This window comes from Parus major, chromosome 5 (genome assembly GCF_001522545.3).
Source record: "Parus major isolate Abel chromosome 5, Parus_major1.1, whole genome shotgun sequence".
Classification (NCBI taxonomy): domain Eukaryota; kingdom Metazoa; phylum Chordata; class Aves; order Passeriformes; family Paridae; genus Parus; species Parus major.
The window spans coordinates 25383439-25403096 of record NC_031774.1 but is presented as its reverse complement, the minus strand read 5'-3'; the positions used below and the strand labels follow the sequence as shown (position 1 = coordinate 25403096).

The 19658-nt window shown below is 39.8% G+C and overlaps 1 protein-coding gene across 6 annotated transcripts in view; it reads left to right on the top strand.

Annotated features, from left to right (window-relative positions):
* The window catches only part of SPTBN5 (spectrin beta, non-erythrocytic 5), a 95285-nt gene that overhangs the window by 22848 nt on the left and 52779 nt on the right, over positions 1–19658 (top strand). For all 6 annotated transcript variants that reach the window (XR_004497846.1, XM_033515024.1, XM_033515023.1 and 3 more), the window contains 18 exons: positions 7–137; positions 795–1046; positions 1583–1870; positions 2518–2764; positions 3501–3640; positions 4627–4726; positions 5308–5478; positions 5570–5734; positions 6471–6697; positions 7239–7425; positions 8614–8814; positions 9833–9949; positions 10539–10702; positions 12349–12481; positions 12992–13137; positions 14347–14461; positions 16306–16416; positions 17530–17709. Coding sequence is in view for 5 of the 6 variants with exons in the window: in XM_033515024.1 (XP_033370915.1) it covers positions 7–137; positions 795–1046; positions 1583–1870; positions 2518–2764; positions 3501–3640; positions 4627–4726; positions 5308–5478; positions 5570–5734; positions 6471–6697; positions 7239–7425; positions 8614–8814; positions 9833–9949; positions 10539–10702; positions 12349–12481; positions 12992–13137; positions 14347–14461; positions 16306–16416; positions 17530–17709 (3075 nt within the window). In the remaining variant the exon portion in view is untranslated. The remainder of the gene's footprint in view (positions 1–6; positions 138–794; positions 1047–1582; positions 1871–2517; positions 2765–3500; positions 3641–4626; positions 4727–5307; positions 5479–5569; positions 5735–6470; positions 6698–7238; positions 7426–8613; positions 8815–9832; positions 9950–10538; positions 10703–12348; positions 12482–12991; positions 13138–14346; positions 14462–16305; positions 16417–17529; positions 17710–19658) is intronic.

Genomic DNA, 19658 nt, shown 5'->3' with positions numbered 1-19658 from the left:
TTTTAGAGATTTTTAACAGAACTGGCTGCAGGCAAAGGCCAGCTGGAAGACATTGAAAATTTAGCTGCTAAATATGGAAAGATCAGTCCCAGCAAATATTTTGAGATCCAGACTTGGATGGAAGAGATCAACATCAGGTAAAAGTGCTACTGATAAGCAGAGGATTGTATGGAGAGCTGACCATTCATTTCCCTTCTAGACAACAGTGCCACCAGTGGTTAAGGGGCATCCCACAGCTGGTTGTAGCTGGCCCTGAGCCTAGTGCCCTGTCTCCAGGACTGAGGGGGGCTCCTAGGACCCTGAAACCAAATCACTTAAACTGTATAAATATATGTGTGTGTGTTAAAAGACAATGTGAATACATCCACGGGTGATAGTGCTGTATTCAGAGTAGTTCTGCAGCACTGCAGCTGATTTGGTTACTTAAGCATCAGGGTGAGGACACGCTTCACAAACATTGAAAGGAACATCAACCACATTTGACTTCACCAAGAGTATTTAGTACCTGTTGTGAATGTATTCCTGCTTCCATGTCACTCAGTGGGCAAAGTCAAGTCCTGATTTTGACCATGGTCATTTAATTACATCATGTTCAGAGTATTCTAGTCACCAGAGCAAGTCCCCTTGTTTGAGATGACACTGATATGAACTCTGATGTTGTGAAGGAGTACTAGTGTTCACTCCCACCCAGCCCATTTAAGTCCTGATGAAATCTTTGTACAAGACTTTTCCTGAACAGAAAACAGATATAATTCACATATAACAACGGCTATAAATTGTTATCTCACTTCAAGATGGCAATCCATGGAAACACTGAAGGAGGAGAAAGGCTCTGAGCTGATTGGAGTGGCTGATGTGAGGACATTTCTTCAGGACTGTCAGAGCATAGGAGTGCTGCTGCAAGACAAGATGGTCCAACTCAGGGATCTGGAACCAGGGAACTTGCCTGCTGGCCTGGAGTCAGACAAGCGCAAACTGTACACAATTGAGAGAGAGGTTCTGGTGACAGAGCGGAAAATTGAATACTTGAGGAGTGTTGCAAAATCGTAAGGAACCTTCTTTTTGTTTTCACTTTCTTTGCTAGTTCTCTAAGATCATGCTGTAAGTTACGGCTATAAAGAGAAAGAACAGCTCTTAAAGTTTCTCTTTCTAGAAATCTGAAGAACTGCTGGACTGTGCTGATCTCTCTTGAATGTGGCTGGGTGATTGGGGAGGTGTTTGTTTCCAGACTTCACTGTTGTAGAAGGATGAATAGCACAGGCTTGTTTGTGGCTATGAAAATCATCTCTACTAGTATTAGTTACCTACTTCAAAATGTGGAGGGATCACTTAGGTCCTGAAAGAGGGTAATCAGGGGAAGCAAGGGTGACGGTAGGAAAATACCAGATAATTGTGCAGAGGAGTTAAAATTTGAAATATTAAAGTTTTTCACTTCTTTAAGTTTTCTGTACATTCACAATGGAAATGTACTGCCTTAGCTGACTTCCTTTTTAATGGAACTCTAAATATCCAAATTCATTCCTTTTAAAGAGCACTGGTTCTAGCTCTAAGTGTTCATACAATTGAATGTATTTTATTGAAGGATCAAGGACACCAACCCTGCAGAGAGCAGGGCCATCACTGAGCAGGTAGAAAACATGGAGAGACTTCTGGCAAAGCTCAAGCTGGAGATCCAAAAGAAGCAGGACATTCTGCAGTGGGCCCAAAACCAACAGTACTTCCTGCAAGACGGCCGTAGGCTCCTACTGTGGGCAGAGGGCATTCGGGAGAAACTGAGCAGTGAAGAAATGGGTCTGGACGTGGGATCTGCAGAGCAATTGCTGAAGGAACATCAAGACCTGCTGATAGAAATTGGCTCTCAGAATGAAAGGTAGAGAGATTCTGACAGGGTGGGCAGAGTGGGGTGATATGACAGCAGTACTGTGAAAATGAAACACGTAAATCACATACATAAAATTGCATGTGAAGGTGATGCCAATATTTTATTCACATGCACTTGAACATAAGTGACAAAAGGAGCCTGCAAACCCTAAAGATCTGGTCAGCTTTTGCATACTGATCCTGAAGGCTGTCAGAGGGGAAGCAGGAGCTGTATTTTTGCAGTAGTAGAACTCCACAAGCTCTCCTGACACTCTCAGAGAGTGTCATCTGTACTTCATTCCAGTTCCCTCATTCCTTCTCAGGCATTATGCTTCCATTTGCCATCATTCTCAGTTCTTCTTCTGCGCTGTTATGAATTCCCAGTTTTCCAGAATTTTCCTCCTTTCCCTTTAACCTGAAGGCTGGCATATGTGGCCTTTCAGTCCAGATGGGGAAATCTCACCTACTGCCTCTAGCATGTGTCCCTGAGCAATAAAACAACCACACTTTGTAGTGCATAACCCACAGGAAAAAGGTAACAGGGAGGGAGGGAAACCTAGTGTATGGGCACTGCCAAGAGAGCAAAGAGCTGTGATGAAAGAGAATTCATATTCCCTCATGCAGTGAGGTCTCATTTTTCTTTTTGACTCTGGGAAGATTTCTGCAGCTGGAAGAGCTTGGGCACAAAGTCGTCCACCAACAACCAAGTAACAACAGGAACAGAGATGTCCACCAGACCATGGAGAGACTTGCCAAGGAGAAAAAAGAGCTGGAGGAAATGTGGGAAAAGCGATGGAGAAAGCTGCAGGATGGCCTGGAATTGCAGAAGTTCAATAGGGAGGGAGACCGTATCAATGCAGCCCTATCTGGCCATGAGGCCTTTCTCCGGGGGGATGACCTCGGGGTATGTACAGCAGCTGATCTTGTCTTCCCTGCCTCTTCTTCCCATCCAGAGAGTAGCAACAATCTTCTTTATTAGATTGGCTTCTTCATTCTTCTGATCATGGCATTTCCATGCTTGGAAACTAGACTTTCAGGATCTTGTTAACATTCTTCGGTTCTTGTGCATCTTAATGAGAACAAAGCTCATTGTCCCTCAAAAAAAAAAAAATTATAACAGCTAGAGCTGTAATTTGTTGCTGTTTGTACATGTCATATAGTTTATATAAAATTGACTCATGCATTAACAAATAAGGTTTCAGCTTAAACATAGTAGGTTTTTTTTCCAAGTAAAAATATAACCTTTTTTTAAAAAAAGTTGGGGTTTTTTTTGCATTAATTTAATAATATTAAAGCATATGAAGCAAAAAAACAAAGGCAGATAATAGTCACAAAATCAGTGAAAAGGAGGTTGTGGTCTCAGAACCCAAAACATTGATACTTTGGGATCAACTGAGTGGATTTTTTTAAAAGGTGAAAATGGAACCATAATGGAAACATAGAACAAAGAAACTAGGTATGATACAAACCTGCTGCATGTTTGTAACCCTGAACATCCTTGCACTCATGCAAAATATGCATTGTACCTCCAGCCTGAAAGAGAAGGAGGAAAGTAAGGTCTGAATTTATTTTTTTTTTCACTGCTAAAGAAACAATATGAGCAAGAAAAGTCTTGATTAAATTCTCTTTTTCAAATGCAGGACCACGCAGATGCTGTTCGAAGCCTGCTGAAGCAACATCAGGAATTTGAACAACTGCTGATAGCACTGAAGAGACGAGTGGAAGCACTCAATGAGAACGGGGTGACCCTAATAGAGAGCAGGCACTTTGCATCTCATCTGTGAGTCCAAACCCATTCCTTTTTTTTTTTAGCTTTAATGAATGATCCAGTGTGATCAGGTGAAATGAAAAATTTTCTCTGAGGAGAAATTAGTTGAGCTCCAATCCACAAATTGATGAATAAGGGCGCCAAAAAGAATTATTTTCTTTTCCTGTGCTCTTAGGAAAAATGAGCTTTAGGGTAAAAGTGGCATTTAGCAGAACAGTAGAAAAATTTGGTTTGTATCATAAATTACATATAGTGAAAAAACTTCCATAAAGTGAACTAGTTAAATGCCTACAGAAAAAGAATTCCTTAATTTATCAGTATCACATATTAGAAATACAGTTTGCTTTTAAGAAGTTACTGAAGACCTCATAAGCAAAACGCTTCAGGAGCAGCTCCTTTGTGTTTTTATCCAAGCTGAACTGTTGCGTGTAATTCCTTTTTCTGTGCTAGAGCCACTAGGATCTAGTAAGTTGACCCCTTTGCAAACAAGAGTTAGAAACAGAGGGTTAGAACAGACTTCCTCAGAAGACCGTGTTCTTGTGATTGTAAGAGATAATGTCTTGAACAGCCCCTCCCCAAATTTATAAAACTTCCCTTAAGATATGATTTCTTTACAGCACTACTGCCATTAGAAAGCTATTCCAAAGCCTTATTGCACTTACACCAAAGAGGAAGTTATTAGTTAATTGTAACTAATATAACAACACTGTGAAATATTCGGGGCAGAGGGAGGTCTCAGTGTTCCAGTGTATGACTGCAATTCACTAAGGTGACACAGCCATACAAGAGGAAAATCCAGAGCAGCTGGCAGGCAATACCTGCTCTCCAGGTGGGCCCAGCATGGTGATTGGACAGGGCCATATATCCCTTCTTCCTGTCAGCAAAGTTGTAGAAACTAGATTACATTTGTATCACAGTCATGACTGCAGCATAAGCAGGGAGAACCAATTAGCTAGTACCAATTAGTACAGCATTGGATTTCCTGTTTTTCTTGGTAGTGTTGAAGAGAGAATGGTCACTCTCCGGAGAAGGTGGGAGCAGCTGATACAAAGCAATGCCAAAAGAAAACAGAGGTTGTTGGATTCTCTACAACTACAGGTAACTGATACTGCAGATTTGGTCAGGCATCTGTGAATTTTGAATTTTACCCCTTGTCTTAGTATGAGATGAAAACTCAAACTGCTGAGCATTTGTACTGCAGCTCACTTTCTCTTTGGCTGTGGGACAGAGCTTCGTTCCCCAGGGACCAGATGATGCACTGGCGATAAAACTTACAAAGCTATAACCATAGAATTTTTTTTTTAGAAAAAGGATATTTTAGAAAAAGGAGATTCTGAATGAAAAATACCAACAGAATGCTTTGTCTACTGGTTAAGTTTATTCTGCTCATTACTTACTATTTTTCTGAGTCTTATCAACTTAGTACTGTTAATCTAAGTTTTTGCTCCAAACTTAGTTTTCTATGCTGAGATAAAAAGTTATACTGGAGGACTGGCCCTCTTCTGGTTAAAATATTCTGTCAATGATGCAAACCTTCACTGACAATTACAGGCAACAGATTAGTAAATGTGGCAGAATAGGGACCAAGAGAGATTATGAAGGCTTAAAACCTCATCTGTAGTTCAAGATCATACTTCTTCATTAGTTAAGTCAATTTAATCCTGTTTGTTTTCTGTAAGGAGTTTAATCGTGATGCTGCTGAGCTTTTGATGTGGATGGAAGAGAAGTACAAGATTGCATCAGATGAATCCTATCGTGATCCAACAAATGTTCTGCGCAAGCTGAAGTGGCATGAGGCTGCTGAAAAGGAAATGCTGGCTAATGAGGAGCACTTTACAACACTGATAAAGGTGAAGGCAGCTTTGGAGCTAAGTTTTCTGTCTTGTACCAAAATTCATAGATGCTGATCTGCTAATAAAGTAATGCACTGTGTTTCTCCAGAAAGGAAATCAACTGATTCAAGACAACCACTATGCTGCAGTTTCTGTCCAAGAGAAGATGTCAGAGCTTCAAAAGAAGTGGAGGGAATTGTATGGCAAGATGATAGAGCGAGGTGACAAACTGAGACAAGCTGGACAGCAGGAACAGCTCATGGAACTGCTGCAGGTCAGGAAGCCATGAGGAACAGAGGAGAGGAATGGCCTGGGAGCCTGGTTCCTCTATTGTGCTGACACCACATAAAAGAGAATACTGTCCAGAAAGAAGTGGTTTTTAAAGTCTCCATTTTGTCTACAGTCCCAGGAAAGAAAACCCAATATTATGTTGTCCAAGTTCATATCAAGCTTATGAGCAAGATAACAGTGCTAGGAAAGCATCAGGCTGTTGAACTCGGGCTCAACACTGCATCTGTGTGGCCATCCTGTACTGGGAAAGCAACCCAAACTCTGTAGGAGTCAATGCTGTCAACATAACTGCTTGCCTGGAGTCTGGGGGCCACAGGCATGCCACTCTATTAAGCACATGGTCATCCAGACAAATTTTATAACAAGAACAATATGCTGTGAAAATGCTTTGAGACCATAATGAATGGAACTGCTGTTGTGTTATAGCTACAATCTGGTCTTTGAAGATTGTCTGACTCTTTTATACTGTGTTGATGAAGATATTTCCAAGAGACTGTTTTCAATGATGTGCTTTAGTGTCTCAGAGAGAAGAGTACTCCAAAATAGTTCACAAAACAAAATATTCCCAAAAGATGTCTCCTAGAGACATCCAGCCATCATATTACCAAGAAAGGACAATTGGATTTAAAAACTGGGTCCAGGAAGCTGTCATAGGAGGGGGTGAGTGAAAGAAAATGTTGAAAGGATAGTATGAGTGTGCTGTAATCTTTTCCTGGCAGGATGCCAAAAAGAAGATAGAAAAAATTGAGAGAGTTCTTCAGGAATCTGAGACAGGCCATGATTTGCGCTCCAGCCGTGATCTACTCAAGCAGCACAGACAGCTGGAGAATGACACGCGTGAGCTGGCAGAGAAAATGAATGCCATTGTATCTCATGCAAGGAAAATGGCCACCAATCACTTTGACTCCCAGAGGATTCTGGATGAAACACAGAAATATCTGAAAAGGTACTGTGTCCCTCTGTTTTTTATCTCCACCCACCTCTTGTGGCAAATAGCATTTTATAGTCTACCTTCTTAAAAATGCTCTTGGTTGATTAAGTTTAACCCATACTCAGGAATGATTTCTCCTCCCAGCTGAAGAACAACTATGCTTTGATCTGCACCTATGCAGCTTCCTGTTGATCCACCTCAACCTTTATGACTGAACATTTACTCCTTGCCAGCTGCACTTCTCCTCTAGTCCCTTTCTTATCCACAGGTCATCCATTGCATTGTACGAGGTACAGTGATTCAACATTCAATGCATTACAGGACAAGCCTAGGACTTTAAAAGTGTAAATAATTTTTTCTCTGCTTACATTTAGTGTTGTCATACAGGTCTGCTTGCCAGGGGATCCTTGTATGTGCAGCCGGTACTAAAGATTGTAATTTAATTGCAAAGAAGTGTCCGGTGTTTTGAAATCTTCACGATGGTGTCATAGCCTAATTCCCTTGGCAGAATGAGGATAAAGCTTTGTTTTAACATAATTTAATGGATGACCCCTAGGTTTGAGTCTTTGCAAGCACCTCTTTATGAGAGGCGTAAGTTGCTGGAGGCTGCGGTGGATCTTTATGAGTTCTACCATTATCATGACATGGAAATGAACTGGATCAATGAGCGCTTGCCTATCGCCCACTCCACCAACTGCGGGAAGTCCTTGGATGTGGCTCAAAACCTGCTGCAAAAGCACAAGGTAACCCCTTCAATCAAGTGCTTCATAGCATGGTGACACACTGAACTTCACCTCAGCCTACAAACCTGCACCCAACCCCTGCACAGTCGAGGCTTCCAATGAATGCATTCACTGATTCCAGCTCTGGTCCAGCTAAAATGGGTCAGTGGATTGACGCAAATCAGAAGAGTGGTGATGACTTTCAGAACAAATATGAACAAATTTCAGAACACATTCCTGTGAGAACTGCAAAATTTGTCATATTATTGAGTATTATTAATCTGAGAAATTGCATATCTCTTCCCATTAAAAGAGGATAAAAAACTAGTGTACTTGACACTAAATAGAAAAAAAAAAAAAAAAAAGAAGAGTAAACTAAATAAAACTATTGCTGTTTTATACTTATGGCTTCATGATACATTCAGTCTTGAGGTTTGTGCACACTGGATTTTCTAGGAGCGCATATAACAGGCATTTAACAATTATTTTAAATCTCTACAGATTTTAAAATGGTCTGAACAAGATAAAGTCACTGTATTTATAAGGACAGGTTACTACTGCTTTCTGAGGAGTTTGATTCTTTGCATCAGGTCCTTACAGCCAGAGGGGCATCTCAGCAGGACTGCACCACCAGCAATGCTGCATTTTGCAGCACCTTAATTGTAAATTTCATGAGAACTGTTATGAGACCGGTGGGAAGGATTTATGGAGCAGTAGTCCAATAGCTCTCATGCTATTGATGACAATGTCTCTCTTTGTATCATCCTCCAGCCTCTTCATCATCTTGGATATTTTATTTTTCCATCACCAGCTCAACAGTTTTTCTGATTCCCCCAGCTTTGTGTCTCATCCTGTGATCCGCTCCACCTCCCAAGCCTCCCTGGCTGCTGGACAAGGGAAGGGGGAGGAGCATGGTAAAGAGAGGACTTTGGTGTAAGGAAGTTAAGGGATGTGTGCTGCTTCCTTACACACCCTTCTCTCCTCTCTCAATGGCAGTACCGAGAGCAGAGCAGAGCATTATTTGTGTGGGGCTGGCACCAGTGACCAAAGCTGCAGGTGTGGTACAAATAAGACAGTCCTGATGTCCACTTGCTGTACTCTGCCCACTGTCACCAGCTGCCACTTTTGCTTAGAACTAGGATCACACAGAATTTACTTGTCCTCACATATCTTCCTTTATTCCTACTTTTTCTTTTTCCTCATTCCCAGGAGCTGCAGGCTGAAGTGAATGCCCACAAACAGCAAGTCCAGCGGGTCCTGGATAAAGGAAAGACAATGATTGTAGACCAGCACCCATCAGCTCAGAAAATAAGTGAGAAATGCCAGGAGCTTGTGACTGCCTGGCAGGGCTTGGAGAAGTCCTGTGAGGAAAGGATGAAGCAGCTGCAGCACTCAGTTGGCTTCCAGGAGGTACAAATGAAAGCAAAGAGCTCACACAGTAGTTTCTTCAGACAAACAGGAGGACCAAAGTGAATTAAAAAACCAGCTTTGCTGGGGCTGGTATTCCCTTCAGCTGCTTGAAGCCAGACTCATGGGAATGGAGGGATGGATTGCATAGTTGATTGCAGCCCCCACTCTTGACCTGCGGCTCTACAGGTTTCCTTGGGTTCTATACCCATGCGTATGGCTGTGCACAGAACACACATTTCTCCTAGCTGTAGCTCCTTTCCCTGTGTCTTTACACAGTCTCAGGCTTCAATTTATTAATGAAATGGATCCTTAACTGGAGAATTATGACATGGAAATCAGAAAAGAAGGGATTTCTTGTGCTATCCCTTACCTGTTTCATGTAACAATTGTCCAGGCAATAAAATGATACTGAGGAACAGATAACATTCATTCATTCTAAGAGCAAGTTAGGGATTTTGGCTTTATCCTTTTCTAGAGGCTTCTGGACCTTCATGCTTAGCCTGTTTAAAAAAAATAATAAAATTTAAAATTGTATGCAATTATTTATATCAATAATCCAAATTTTCTGTGATCAGTGGGTCATGTAGGAGTGCAGTTATTCAGACAGCACATGCAGTTTGTAGACATAAGCAATATTTACATGGAGTGCACAGGCCCAGCTAAAGTGAGTTCCCTGGGGTATTCAATCATCTGACCTTTATTTCCTCTATATATGAAAACACTTATGAGTACTGTAGACTTCATGAAGCCTGATTCTTATTCTGATTTGAACTTCTCAGGCAGAGGAAGGAGAAATGTCCCACTGATATTATACATTTAGTTTTCCTGCATTGAAGTCTTCCATCTTTTACCCCTTCATTATTTTATGATTTCACAGAGAACAGTGAATTAAATATTTAATAAAACATTACAGTAGGCCTTACAGTGCATCATCTATTTAGAATTTATTAGTTAAAAAAAAAAGAAGTCATGAATGTTTTGAAAGTTGAAGCTCATTTGTTTTCTCTTTCACTCATAGTTTTTAATGAATACTTCAGACCTGGAGGCTTGGATAGCAGAAAAATATCCACTTGTGACAAGCAAGGATTACGGCAAAGACGAAGATGGAACACTGAAACTCATCAAGAAACATAAGGTATTTCTCTGCTTAAATTCTGTAGGCTAGCCTGACCTTTTGGTCTCTCTGCAGTCATAAAATTGTTTGTCTCATTGGTAGTTTGGTGCCCAGCCATCTGCAAGATATTTTGCATTGATATATGTCCACATATGGATAGACTGAGAGAAAAGATCAGTGCAGTTTACTTGGTTGGTAAAATGTAGCTCGGGAGAAAAGGAGGATGGTGAATATTGTCATATTCTTCCGAGGCCAAAACTGACTATCTGCTTTTCAGTTTCCACAGCTGCATGCAGAAGCCTTGTCATTTTTTCCTATAATCAAAGATACATATAATTAATCCAGGAATATTTTTCTCTATCTTATATTCCATCAGGGAATTCTGATTGTCTTTATTAATCTAATTAATCTGAATTTCTGTACAATTTTTCTTTTGTTTTTTTTTTAATGTTAGAAATTAATGTTAGAAAATAATCAAAAATTGATCAAGTCTTGGAAATGTCACACCCTTCCCAAAAGTATTTATTTTTCAATCACTACACCCTGGGCTGTTCACAAAGAGTGTCTATCTCAGACAAATGACTCTCAACTCACTGTTTTTCTTTGTCAGGCACTGGAGCATGAGATTGCCATTTATCAAGACTTGTTGAAAGAACTGAGTGAAAGTGCCCAAACTCTTCCTCTTGTGGGCTCCATCCAGTATATTGAGATTGATGCACCAAAGGAACAAGTTCATTCAAGACTCCAGGAGTTAGAGAAGCTAGCAGCTGCAAGGTATAAACCAGAACTCCCCCTTGGATCCTAGATTAGATTCAAAGCCCACTGAAATCCATAAAAGGCATGTCCAGCTACTCCACCAGAATTTATATTCATTATATTATAAATTAGTTATTAATTATAATGTTGTTGTTGTTATTAATTTTATTTTACTTTTATAATTTTATAATTAAATTATATTATCTCATCTCTTTTCAATTATATTTAGGAAATTGCTTGTTTCTATATTATAATTCTGTGTATTTATGAGCTTTTCATTTTACTAAACAAGACACCCACCATTTATTCAAGGAGTTTAGCTAAATCTTAAGGATTTGACACCTACAAATTTCCTCTTTACCTTTAATCATCCTCATGTAAAGTGACTTGAGGTGCCAGATTCTGGCTTGTGTTTGTGATATTTAGAATCTGCTATCAATAGGAAAAAATATTTTTAGAATGTTCCCTTAATGATACTTGAAAATTACTTGATTTTTTACATATTGTAGGGGAGACAATAATGGATACACTTATTCATATGCCTAGTGACTGTGCTAGTATAGGAAGGCTTCTATTCTTGAATTAATAATTTACTTTTAGTTTCACTTTCTTTCAGTTATTATTACAGCAAGATATTTAACACAGGACAGTTGGCTTGTACAAAGGGTTTTAACACTTCTAGTTTGTTTCCAGAAAGGAAAAAAATGTCTGAACTTAGATTTTTCCCCCACAGAAATGTCACTCAGAAGAAGAAGAGGGCTCTGCAGGCAGATTAAAAAAACCATTCATTTCTAGAATATATATATAAAAAATATAAATACATCATATAAAAAAATACAAACCTTTCTAGAAATATCAAAATACTTCTGTGTGTTGAACACAGAAATGTTTTGTTTTCATTCCTCCAAATGTTAACCTGAGTCTTGTGGTACATTATTGGTGCTCTGGTTTGCACCTCTGATCTGCATTCTCCTTGGGCTGGACTTTTAACAAATTGCATCTCCTGTGATGAACATTCGTGACTCAAATTTGGAAGCCAGATTCTTCTTTCCTGGAATATTTACACAATGTCAGGCTAGAAGATGGAAAATTTGGCTTTTTTAATTTTTTTTCCTTGCTGTGGAAGCCCTGTAACGTGTCTGGCTGAATTATAAAACAATCTAGACCATTGGAAATACGTAACAGGTTGGAGCAATTCTGCCAAACAGGCAATATGAGAATTACATCCAAAGGCTTTCATAGCATCTGCTTTCCTGATGCTCAGGAAATATTTCCTTCTCATTTTCACAAGCAATTCAATTATCTTTAGAAAGACAGATCAGGACAGATCTGGAAAAAAATAAAGGGTATTCTTTCTCGTGGAAATAAAAAAAACCCAGCAAAAGCAATAACAACAAACCCCAACCAAAATCAAAAACAGAGCAGAGAAGGAGCTCAGACAGGCACAGCGCTCTTCTGGGAAATTCACCTAATGAGATGAGCATGACCTGGCTGGCAGCTGTCATCCTTCAATCATAATTTCCAAATCTGAGGAATAGTCATCTCTTTTGTTACAGAGAATGAGTCTTGATGGTGAGAGGTTTGGGGGATTCATTGGAAGAAAGTTACTGATTGCCCTTCTCTTATATTATTAATTATATTGTCTTGTCTCCTTCCCCCAACAGAGGGAAGAAGCTTGATGAAACTCTTGTCTTGCATGAGTTTCTACGAGAATATGAAGATCTGGAAGACTGGATCACTCAGCAGAAGCAAACAGCCAGCTCTGAAGACTATGGAAATGACTATGAACATGTTTTGGTGAGTTTTTTGAGTAACATAAAAAAATCAAATAAACTGTATGTAGTGAGACTGTAAACAGGTACTAAGGCTGTCCTTGAAAACTTAAAAGACAGAGTAGCCATTCAGGATCTTCATTTCTATGATTTATTTCCAAATAGCTTGTGTCCTGAATCTTAAAATCAGACTACATTATCCATTTACAGTACTGAATGCACATTTGCATTCATTAAGTAAAAAACACATAATTTTATAACTGAAATTCATTGTACATAGAATGTTTGTTTCTATCCCCAGTAATAATGTTTCTGCCTCCCATCTGCATCAGAAACCTCATGTTTTGCTAAGAGTTTGAAGCTCCTCATAGTCTTTGAATGTAGAATCCAGTCATTCTCTGCAGTTTCTCCATCTCTACGTATTATCAGCTTATTACCTGGTTTTTGGCTGTGTTCTGATAGATGAGCAGGTATGTTTGGAAAAAGAGGGCACTCAGAAGGGGTTTTCTCATTATCCTTGTTTTCCCTTCTAAAGCAACTTTATGCCAAATATGACACATTCCGACACCAGTTGGAAGCAGCTGGGAAAAGAGTTGTGGCTTTCCAGCAGCTGGCAGACAACTTGCTGAACCAAGGGTATTCTGAGTCCTGGGAAATTCGGCAGATGCAGAAACAACTAAGGTAGGAGCCTTGTGTTAGGTCTAAAATGCTTCGTCCTTTCTATTTGCTCTCGAGGAGGAGGAACTAACAAGAAACTAGGAAAGGATAAGGTATGACCTCCTGATTCTCTAATTGCAAACTGCGTGGTTTGACACAGATACAGAGCTGCTTCCAGCCTCATTTAAAAATAAACATCATCTACTTGCTGTTTTGAGTTCTTGTAAATTGCTTTGGAGGTGCTTTACAAAGGTGAACTTCCTTTGCCCTTTGGAATGGGATCACCAGCTGAAAAGCTCAGAGTTTCGATGCTTTTAATTGCTTCTTATTTTTGAGTTTGAATCCCACAACTGTTCTGCAGAATAACATTGAGATGCTCTGAGCTTCTTAGTTCTGGCATCAGCCCAAACTGGCCGGAAAGAGAAGTGTGTCTGCAGGCAATTGTGGTCACCACAATATAAGAAAGACATTAAGCTGTTAGAGAGTGTCAGAAGGAGGGCCACGAGGATGATGAAGGGCCTTGAGGGGAAGCCGTATGAGCAGCAGCTGAGGTCACTTGGTCTGTTCAGCCTGGAGAAGAGGAAACTGAGGGGAGACCTCATTGCAGTCTCCAACTTCCTTGTGAGGTGAAGAGGAGGGGCAGACACTGGTCTCTGCTCTGTGATGACCAGTGACAAGACCCAAGGGAATGGCCTGAACTTGTGTCAGGGGAGGTTTAGATTGGATATTAGGAAAATGTTTTTCACGCAGAGGGTGTTTGGGCACTGGAACAGGCTCCCCAGGGAAGTGGTCACATCACCCTGACAGATTCAGGAAGTGTTTGGATAAGGCTTTCAGATGTATGGTGTGATTCTTGGAGTCTTCTGTGCAGGGCCAGGAGTTGGACTTCAGTGATTCCTGTGGGTCTTTACAACTCAGGATACTCTATGATTTTATGCTCCAAGTACTGCACATAAAACCTGATACGTGCAATTGAGGGGGTAACTCTTAAATAGGACCATTTATTTAAGTTCCTGGAGCAGACAGGAGGACAGAGTAGGGTGAGAGACATGCTGCCATTCAGAGAATCACCCCAACAGAATTTAAAGGCAGGAATTAAAAAGAATAGGCATTCAAAGACTAAGATTTCTAAGCAAGAATAGGTTTTGTTTTCAGTCTTTCTTCAGACTGTTGGTCTCCTTTATTCCTAGTTTAGATGTTTTACATGGTTCTTTTCCCCATTCTACCTTGAAGGAACTCTTGGGAGGAACTGTTGGAAATGACCAGATTACGAGGTGAGCGGCTGAGAGCTGCTGAGGCTATTCACAAGTGTTACCAAGATCTGACAGATGCTCTGGCCCATATTGAGGTAAAAATTAATATGAAAATCTCATATAATGCAAACTTTATTTCAGCTTTTTCTATGGAATATTCTTATGATTCTCAACATTCTTACTGATTACATAAAAATTTCTCAGTTAAAAGCCAGTGTGATTAATAGCATTAAAAAAAAAAAGTCCTGGGTAGTCCTTAGACACTTGACTGGTTACTTTATGAGAACCATTGGTGAAACCAGGTGGAGCTGGAGCTGCTGATCTGTGGGAAAAGGTGAGAAGATCATGGCTTTAATTAAGGTGCCTCACAATACAATGCATACAGTGATGTTTGCAGTCAGCAGGCCCAAGAAACTACTGCCTTACCATGGTGGTTCTTTGTACACTGTTGCAGTTTTATGTGTGCTGAAGAACTCTCCTGTGGAAAAGGCATTTGTTTGGATTACAGTGACCATTAGTCTGGAAGGCTGTCAGGCAAGCATGTGGCCTGATGTGAAAAGCTGAGCCAAAAATCTTCTCCTCTCATTCCAGTGCCCAGTAGTGGCAATAATTTCAAGCAGTCCCAGCAAGAAAACTAGGGGGAGAAGTCCTCCAAAAAGTCTTCAGCATCTGGTTCATCTGAACATCCTGAAGAATTTCACTGAGAAACCACATCCTTGCTGTAATGAGAGGTGTGGTTTCCCTAATGCAGATGTTTACAGGAGGCAGAGATCCAAGGGGTTTTGCAAGGCAACAGGGCTTTGTTTGGTTACATGCGGTGAATTTTCTGTTTGTGCTGGCAGAGGCTGCCCTATTCAACCATGTTATTCCTGTTTTCATCCACTGCCACAAAGAGAAAATCCAACATAATATTTCACCATTTACCAGCTGGGATTTTCAGAACCTGGTGCTTATTTAACTTCAACGATGAAGCAGTTAATGCTGAGAGAGTGACAAGTCAGAAACACTTCAAACACCATCTGTTGGTTTAGCCCCATGCTGAGTTTGGTCTAGGCAACCACTGTACCCTCTTTGCATTGCATTGCATCTTGTTAATAGCTTCACACCAAGGAAGGAGAGCAGTCATCTTGTTCATCCTTTCCTGTGTACCCTAGTCAGAAGCCTGTCAGAGGAAGCCTGTTCTCACAGGAAAATAGTACTGAAGATCTTGCTTAAATCACTAGCTCCAGATATCCCAAACTAGACTGTGATTCTGTTGCAGAAATGCAGTTCTTCAACAGTAAGAAATATTCTGCTGATTTTCCCTAAACTGACCTGGAACAAATTTCTAATAATTTTAGTGACAGTGCTATTGTCCTGCTGAAATGCCTTTTATTTTTGCATGCATTTCCAATGCATGTCTGGGTAACAACTAAATTCCTTCAGAGCCTTTGCTGAATTAAAAAAGTTTACTTTTTTTAACATTACCATGTAATGGTCCCTCGATTTCTCTTATCTTTACAGTTATCTTTTTTGTGCAACTATAACCAAAATTTTATCTAAAGATTGTTCACAGGAAGACCACCTGTATCTCAAAGAATTGGCTCAAAGTGTTGCTTGTTAATGCTGCTTTAAGGATTCACTGTCACTGCAGTAGGTGTTCAAGATTGATTCCCAACACAAAGCCTGTAAAATATTTTCTTGTATTGTTTGATCAAGGAAAGACACAAACCTTCATTTCTAACAGTTCATTTGAATAGTTTAGCCATTAGGATATTTAGAAGTGAGTTATTAAGAGACATTTTTCTGGCTTCCTTTTAACTATCATAGTTGAGTAACTCAGAATGTCCTCAAGTGTGCAGTATGAGTTACAGTACCCAATATTATTTAATGTAGGCTTGTTGTGAGTTTTGCTTGGAAGTGGGAAAAAGCCAAAGCTTTCTCTGATTCTTCCTTCTAGGAGAAGTCCAAAAGTATTGCAGATGATGTTGCTAAGGACATGAGAGGTGTGCAGACCCAGCTCCGGAACCATGTGGCTTTGGAGCACGAGCTCTCTGGGAATGAGCAGCAGGTAAAGACAGCCATTTGTGGACTTCAACGTGTAGCCAAAGTTCAAGTTTCCAAAATAAGCATAATAATAATAATTTGGTACTGTGAACCAAATTATTGCCATCTCTCACAGAAAGCCTGGAAATTTCTAGGGATTTTCCTTAGTTTTCTGGGGTTTTTTATATATTCAGGGTCTGGCGGCAGTGATAATAAAAATAGGTAATAACTACTTTTCAAATAAGGCACATACTGTAATAACTACTGACCGTTGAAGTGATTCACAGGGATGTTTTTGATCATGGTTTGAAATGTAGTATTTTTCCAGGCTTTTTGACTTTCTTATTGTCTTCCTCAAAGTGTTCCAAGTGATTACAAGGAAAAATCCAGAATGAGTTTTATGTGCAGAGAAAATTAATATTGATACAAATTGAACTGTGAGGAAAAAGGATGGTGCTCACAATATAAATATTAAAAAATTTTAGTTCATGAGAACAGCTACCTTGTATATGGGAGACTTGATTGTCTTCAACAAACCAATAAAACTAGTACGAGTTTTCACTCCTTTGTTTAATACATGTAATAGTATACAATAATATATACAGTGTAAAGCAGCATGAGTTATACTGAGATTACTGAGATTATCCCAGTATTACTTATCAGTGGCCTCAAATATTTTGACCTTGGGGCAGTAACATTAGAACTGATCCTATCAACTTGTCATTACTTTTAAGGGTAAAAAAGCATGAGACATGCATGAAGAGAATGTAATCACAGTTAAGCTATATGGTCAATGAAGAAAGAAGGGAATGGTTGGCTGTTACTTGCATTATAATAGCAATTATGATACTACTTTCATTATCATATAATAAATGATGTAGTAAAAAGGGAAAACAAAATCTGCCTCTGAAAAATCGCTGTTGTGATGAGCCTTGGCAAACACTGGATGTCACTATTACGCCATAGAACAGACATTATAGAAGTTTTTGTTTAATATGAGAAAAGTTAAGCCAGAAAACCTTGTTTGAATTGTATTTTCATGTACAGAAAAGATAGCCCTTATCAGAACTTTTCTAATATTAGCAGGATCTCCATGATGCTCTCCTTCTTACCCTCTTCTTTCACCTTCTGTGTACAGCTGCAGGAGCTGATCCACTCTGCAGATGACGTGCTGCCCCACTGCTCCAAGAAGCAAGTGGAAGACCTGAAGGCAAAGCAGCAGGCAATAGTGACCAACTGGAAGGGCCTGAAGTCCAAAGTGGGACAGCGCAGGAGACTCCTGGAACAAGCCTACAAGCTTTATGAGTTTCAGGCACATGTAAGCACTTCTGCCCCTTGTCCCTCACTACTCGGGGGAAGGTTGCCTGCAGTGGGTGAGAACCACAGATGCACTTCCAAGCTGGAAAAGGCTGCAAGTGCTCTCTGTGTTATCAATCAAGCATTTAGTGGTCATTGATGTTTAGAAAGGTGTTAGAGGATAAGGAATTTTTTAATTGGATAAGGTTTTTTTATCTTCTGTAAGAATAGAAGCTTCCATCCAGAGGTGTAAGGAATCATTGTCAGCTGTCAGAAGCGGTCACTGCTTTGTGGGAGAAGCAATAATCTTTTCAAAGACTTTGCAATTTCCACTGAGTAAGAGGGACAGAAAGAGATGTTACTCTCCCATTTATAATACATAGAAGTTTATCTCTCTCTCAGGGCCTGCAATAACCCTTGGTTAACTTACCTCATGGACTATATCAAATATCACTCGCCGATTTTTGCACTAACCTCTCAAGCTGCTCAAACTGTGACATGGATATATCAGCATTACATCATAAGCAAGCATGCACCGTAGCTTTGTCTCCAAAGAAATCAGCAGCTCACTGAGCTGTGATTTGCCATGGAATACTTTGCAAATGTCAGTAGTCTCAATGAAAACACTTGAGCTACAAGAGCCTTCACTTGACCACTGCAGATCAGTAGATTGCTGCAAGCACTGCAGGTGCTAAACCAGCAAGAGTATCCCATTATATCATGAAGTGAGTTGCTAATGTAGTTTCTCAGGAATACATTTACATTCTTTTATTCTTGAACTGTTTCAAGTGTAACTATTGTGTCAATTCAAGATACCCCTGTTAGTTCACATTTTTCTTCTATTTTTAGTGGGAAGCAGAGAGGGTCCAGAGTATCCACCTGGAGAAAACTTGCTGCAAGTTTGTCTTAGGGTTGTGATCTGGAATCAAGACCACAACAGAGTGTACATGTTTGGGGTTTTTTTTTTAGCATGAGAGGCATCTGTACATTCAATTAATCCAATTGTCTCTCATAAGTGCTTAAATCAGCATTACCTGTTATCTTTTATTAAAAAAAGGTATTATAGAGTTAAAGGATGTTTATGGCAGTTTGGGGTTTTTGAGGGTTTTCTTGGTTTGTTTTTTAACTGTTACAAGTTCTATTATCATGTGCAGAACTGTTGATGGGGAAAATGAGTGTGATTCTACTGATGTAGGTGAAAAGTTCATTTATCCACTGTCTTTCTAACAGTATCTAGGACTGATGGGAAGAACAAGGCAAACTTTTAGAATGCATTCTTTAGAATGCAATCTATTCTTCTATATATTAGATTCTTGAAGTCTTCAGCCTGGAGGCATCTTCATCAGGAGGTGGATCTTGGTGGATTTGACCATTAAAATGTAGTCACTCAGAGTTCACTTCTTTATTGATCTACTTCATAGCTTACATCATAAATTTAGATTTTGACTTCAGATAGAAAATGTTGTCCCCATCCTGTAGGAGTGTTATTCTAATTTTTATTGCTGGAATGATGTAAAACACCTTTGGTTTGAATTTTGTCTGAAATGTGTGATGCATCCTGTGATCTGAATGACAAATCTATAGCTCATTTCTCGCTCTGCCAATGCGTCCTTTGATCTTCATGACCCTTAACATCATAAAACAAAATGACAAAGCCATGTGACCATACTCTCAGTGACATGTCTAGACGGGAATATGCCTCAGGCAGCTCTCTGTCTCTTTGATGGCAAAAAGTATTCCCAGTCCTCTCAATTTTCACCTCCTTTCCTGACAATAATTCCTGAAGAAGTGAAGAGCTGTTTCTGCAATTTGGTAAGCCTGTCTTCCTGCCCAGATGGGACAAGGCAGGATCATGCAGCCATGGCTAATAACTAAGAATTTCAGAAACTCTAGAGTAGGTTAGAGCAGCTTTGCTGCAGAATATCACCCAAACTGCTGAATGCAAAGAGGCAACTTTGCTACCTTTCCTCT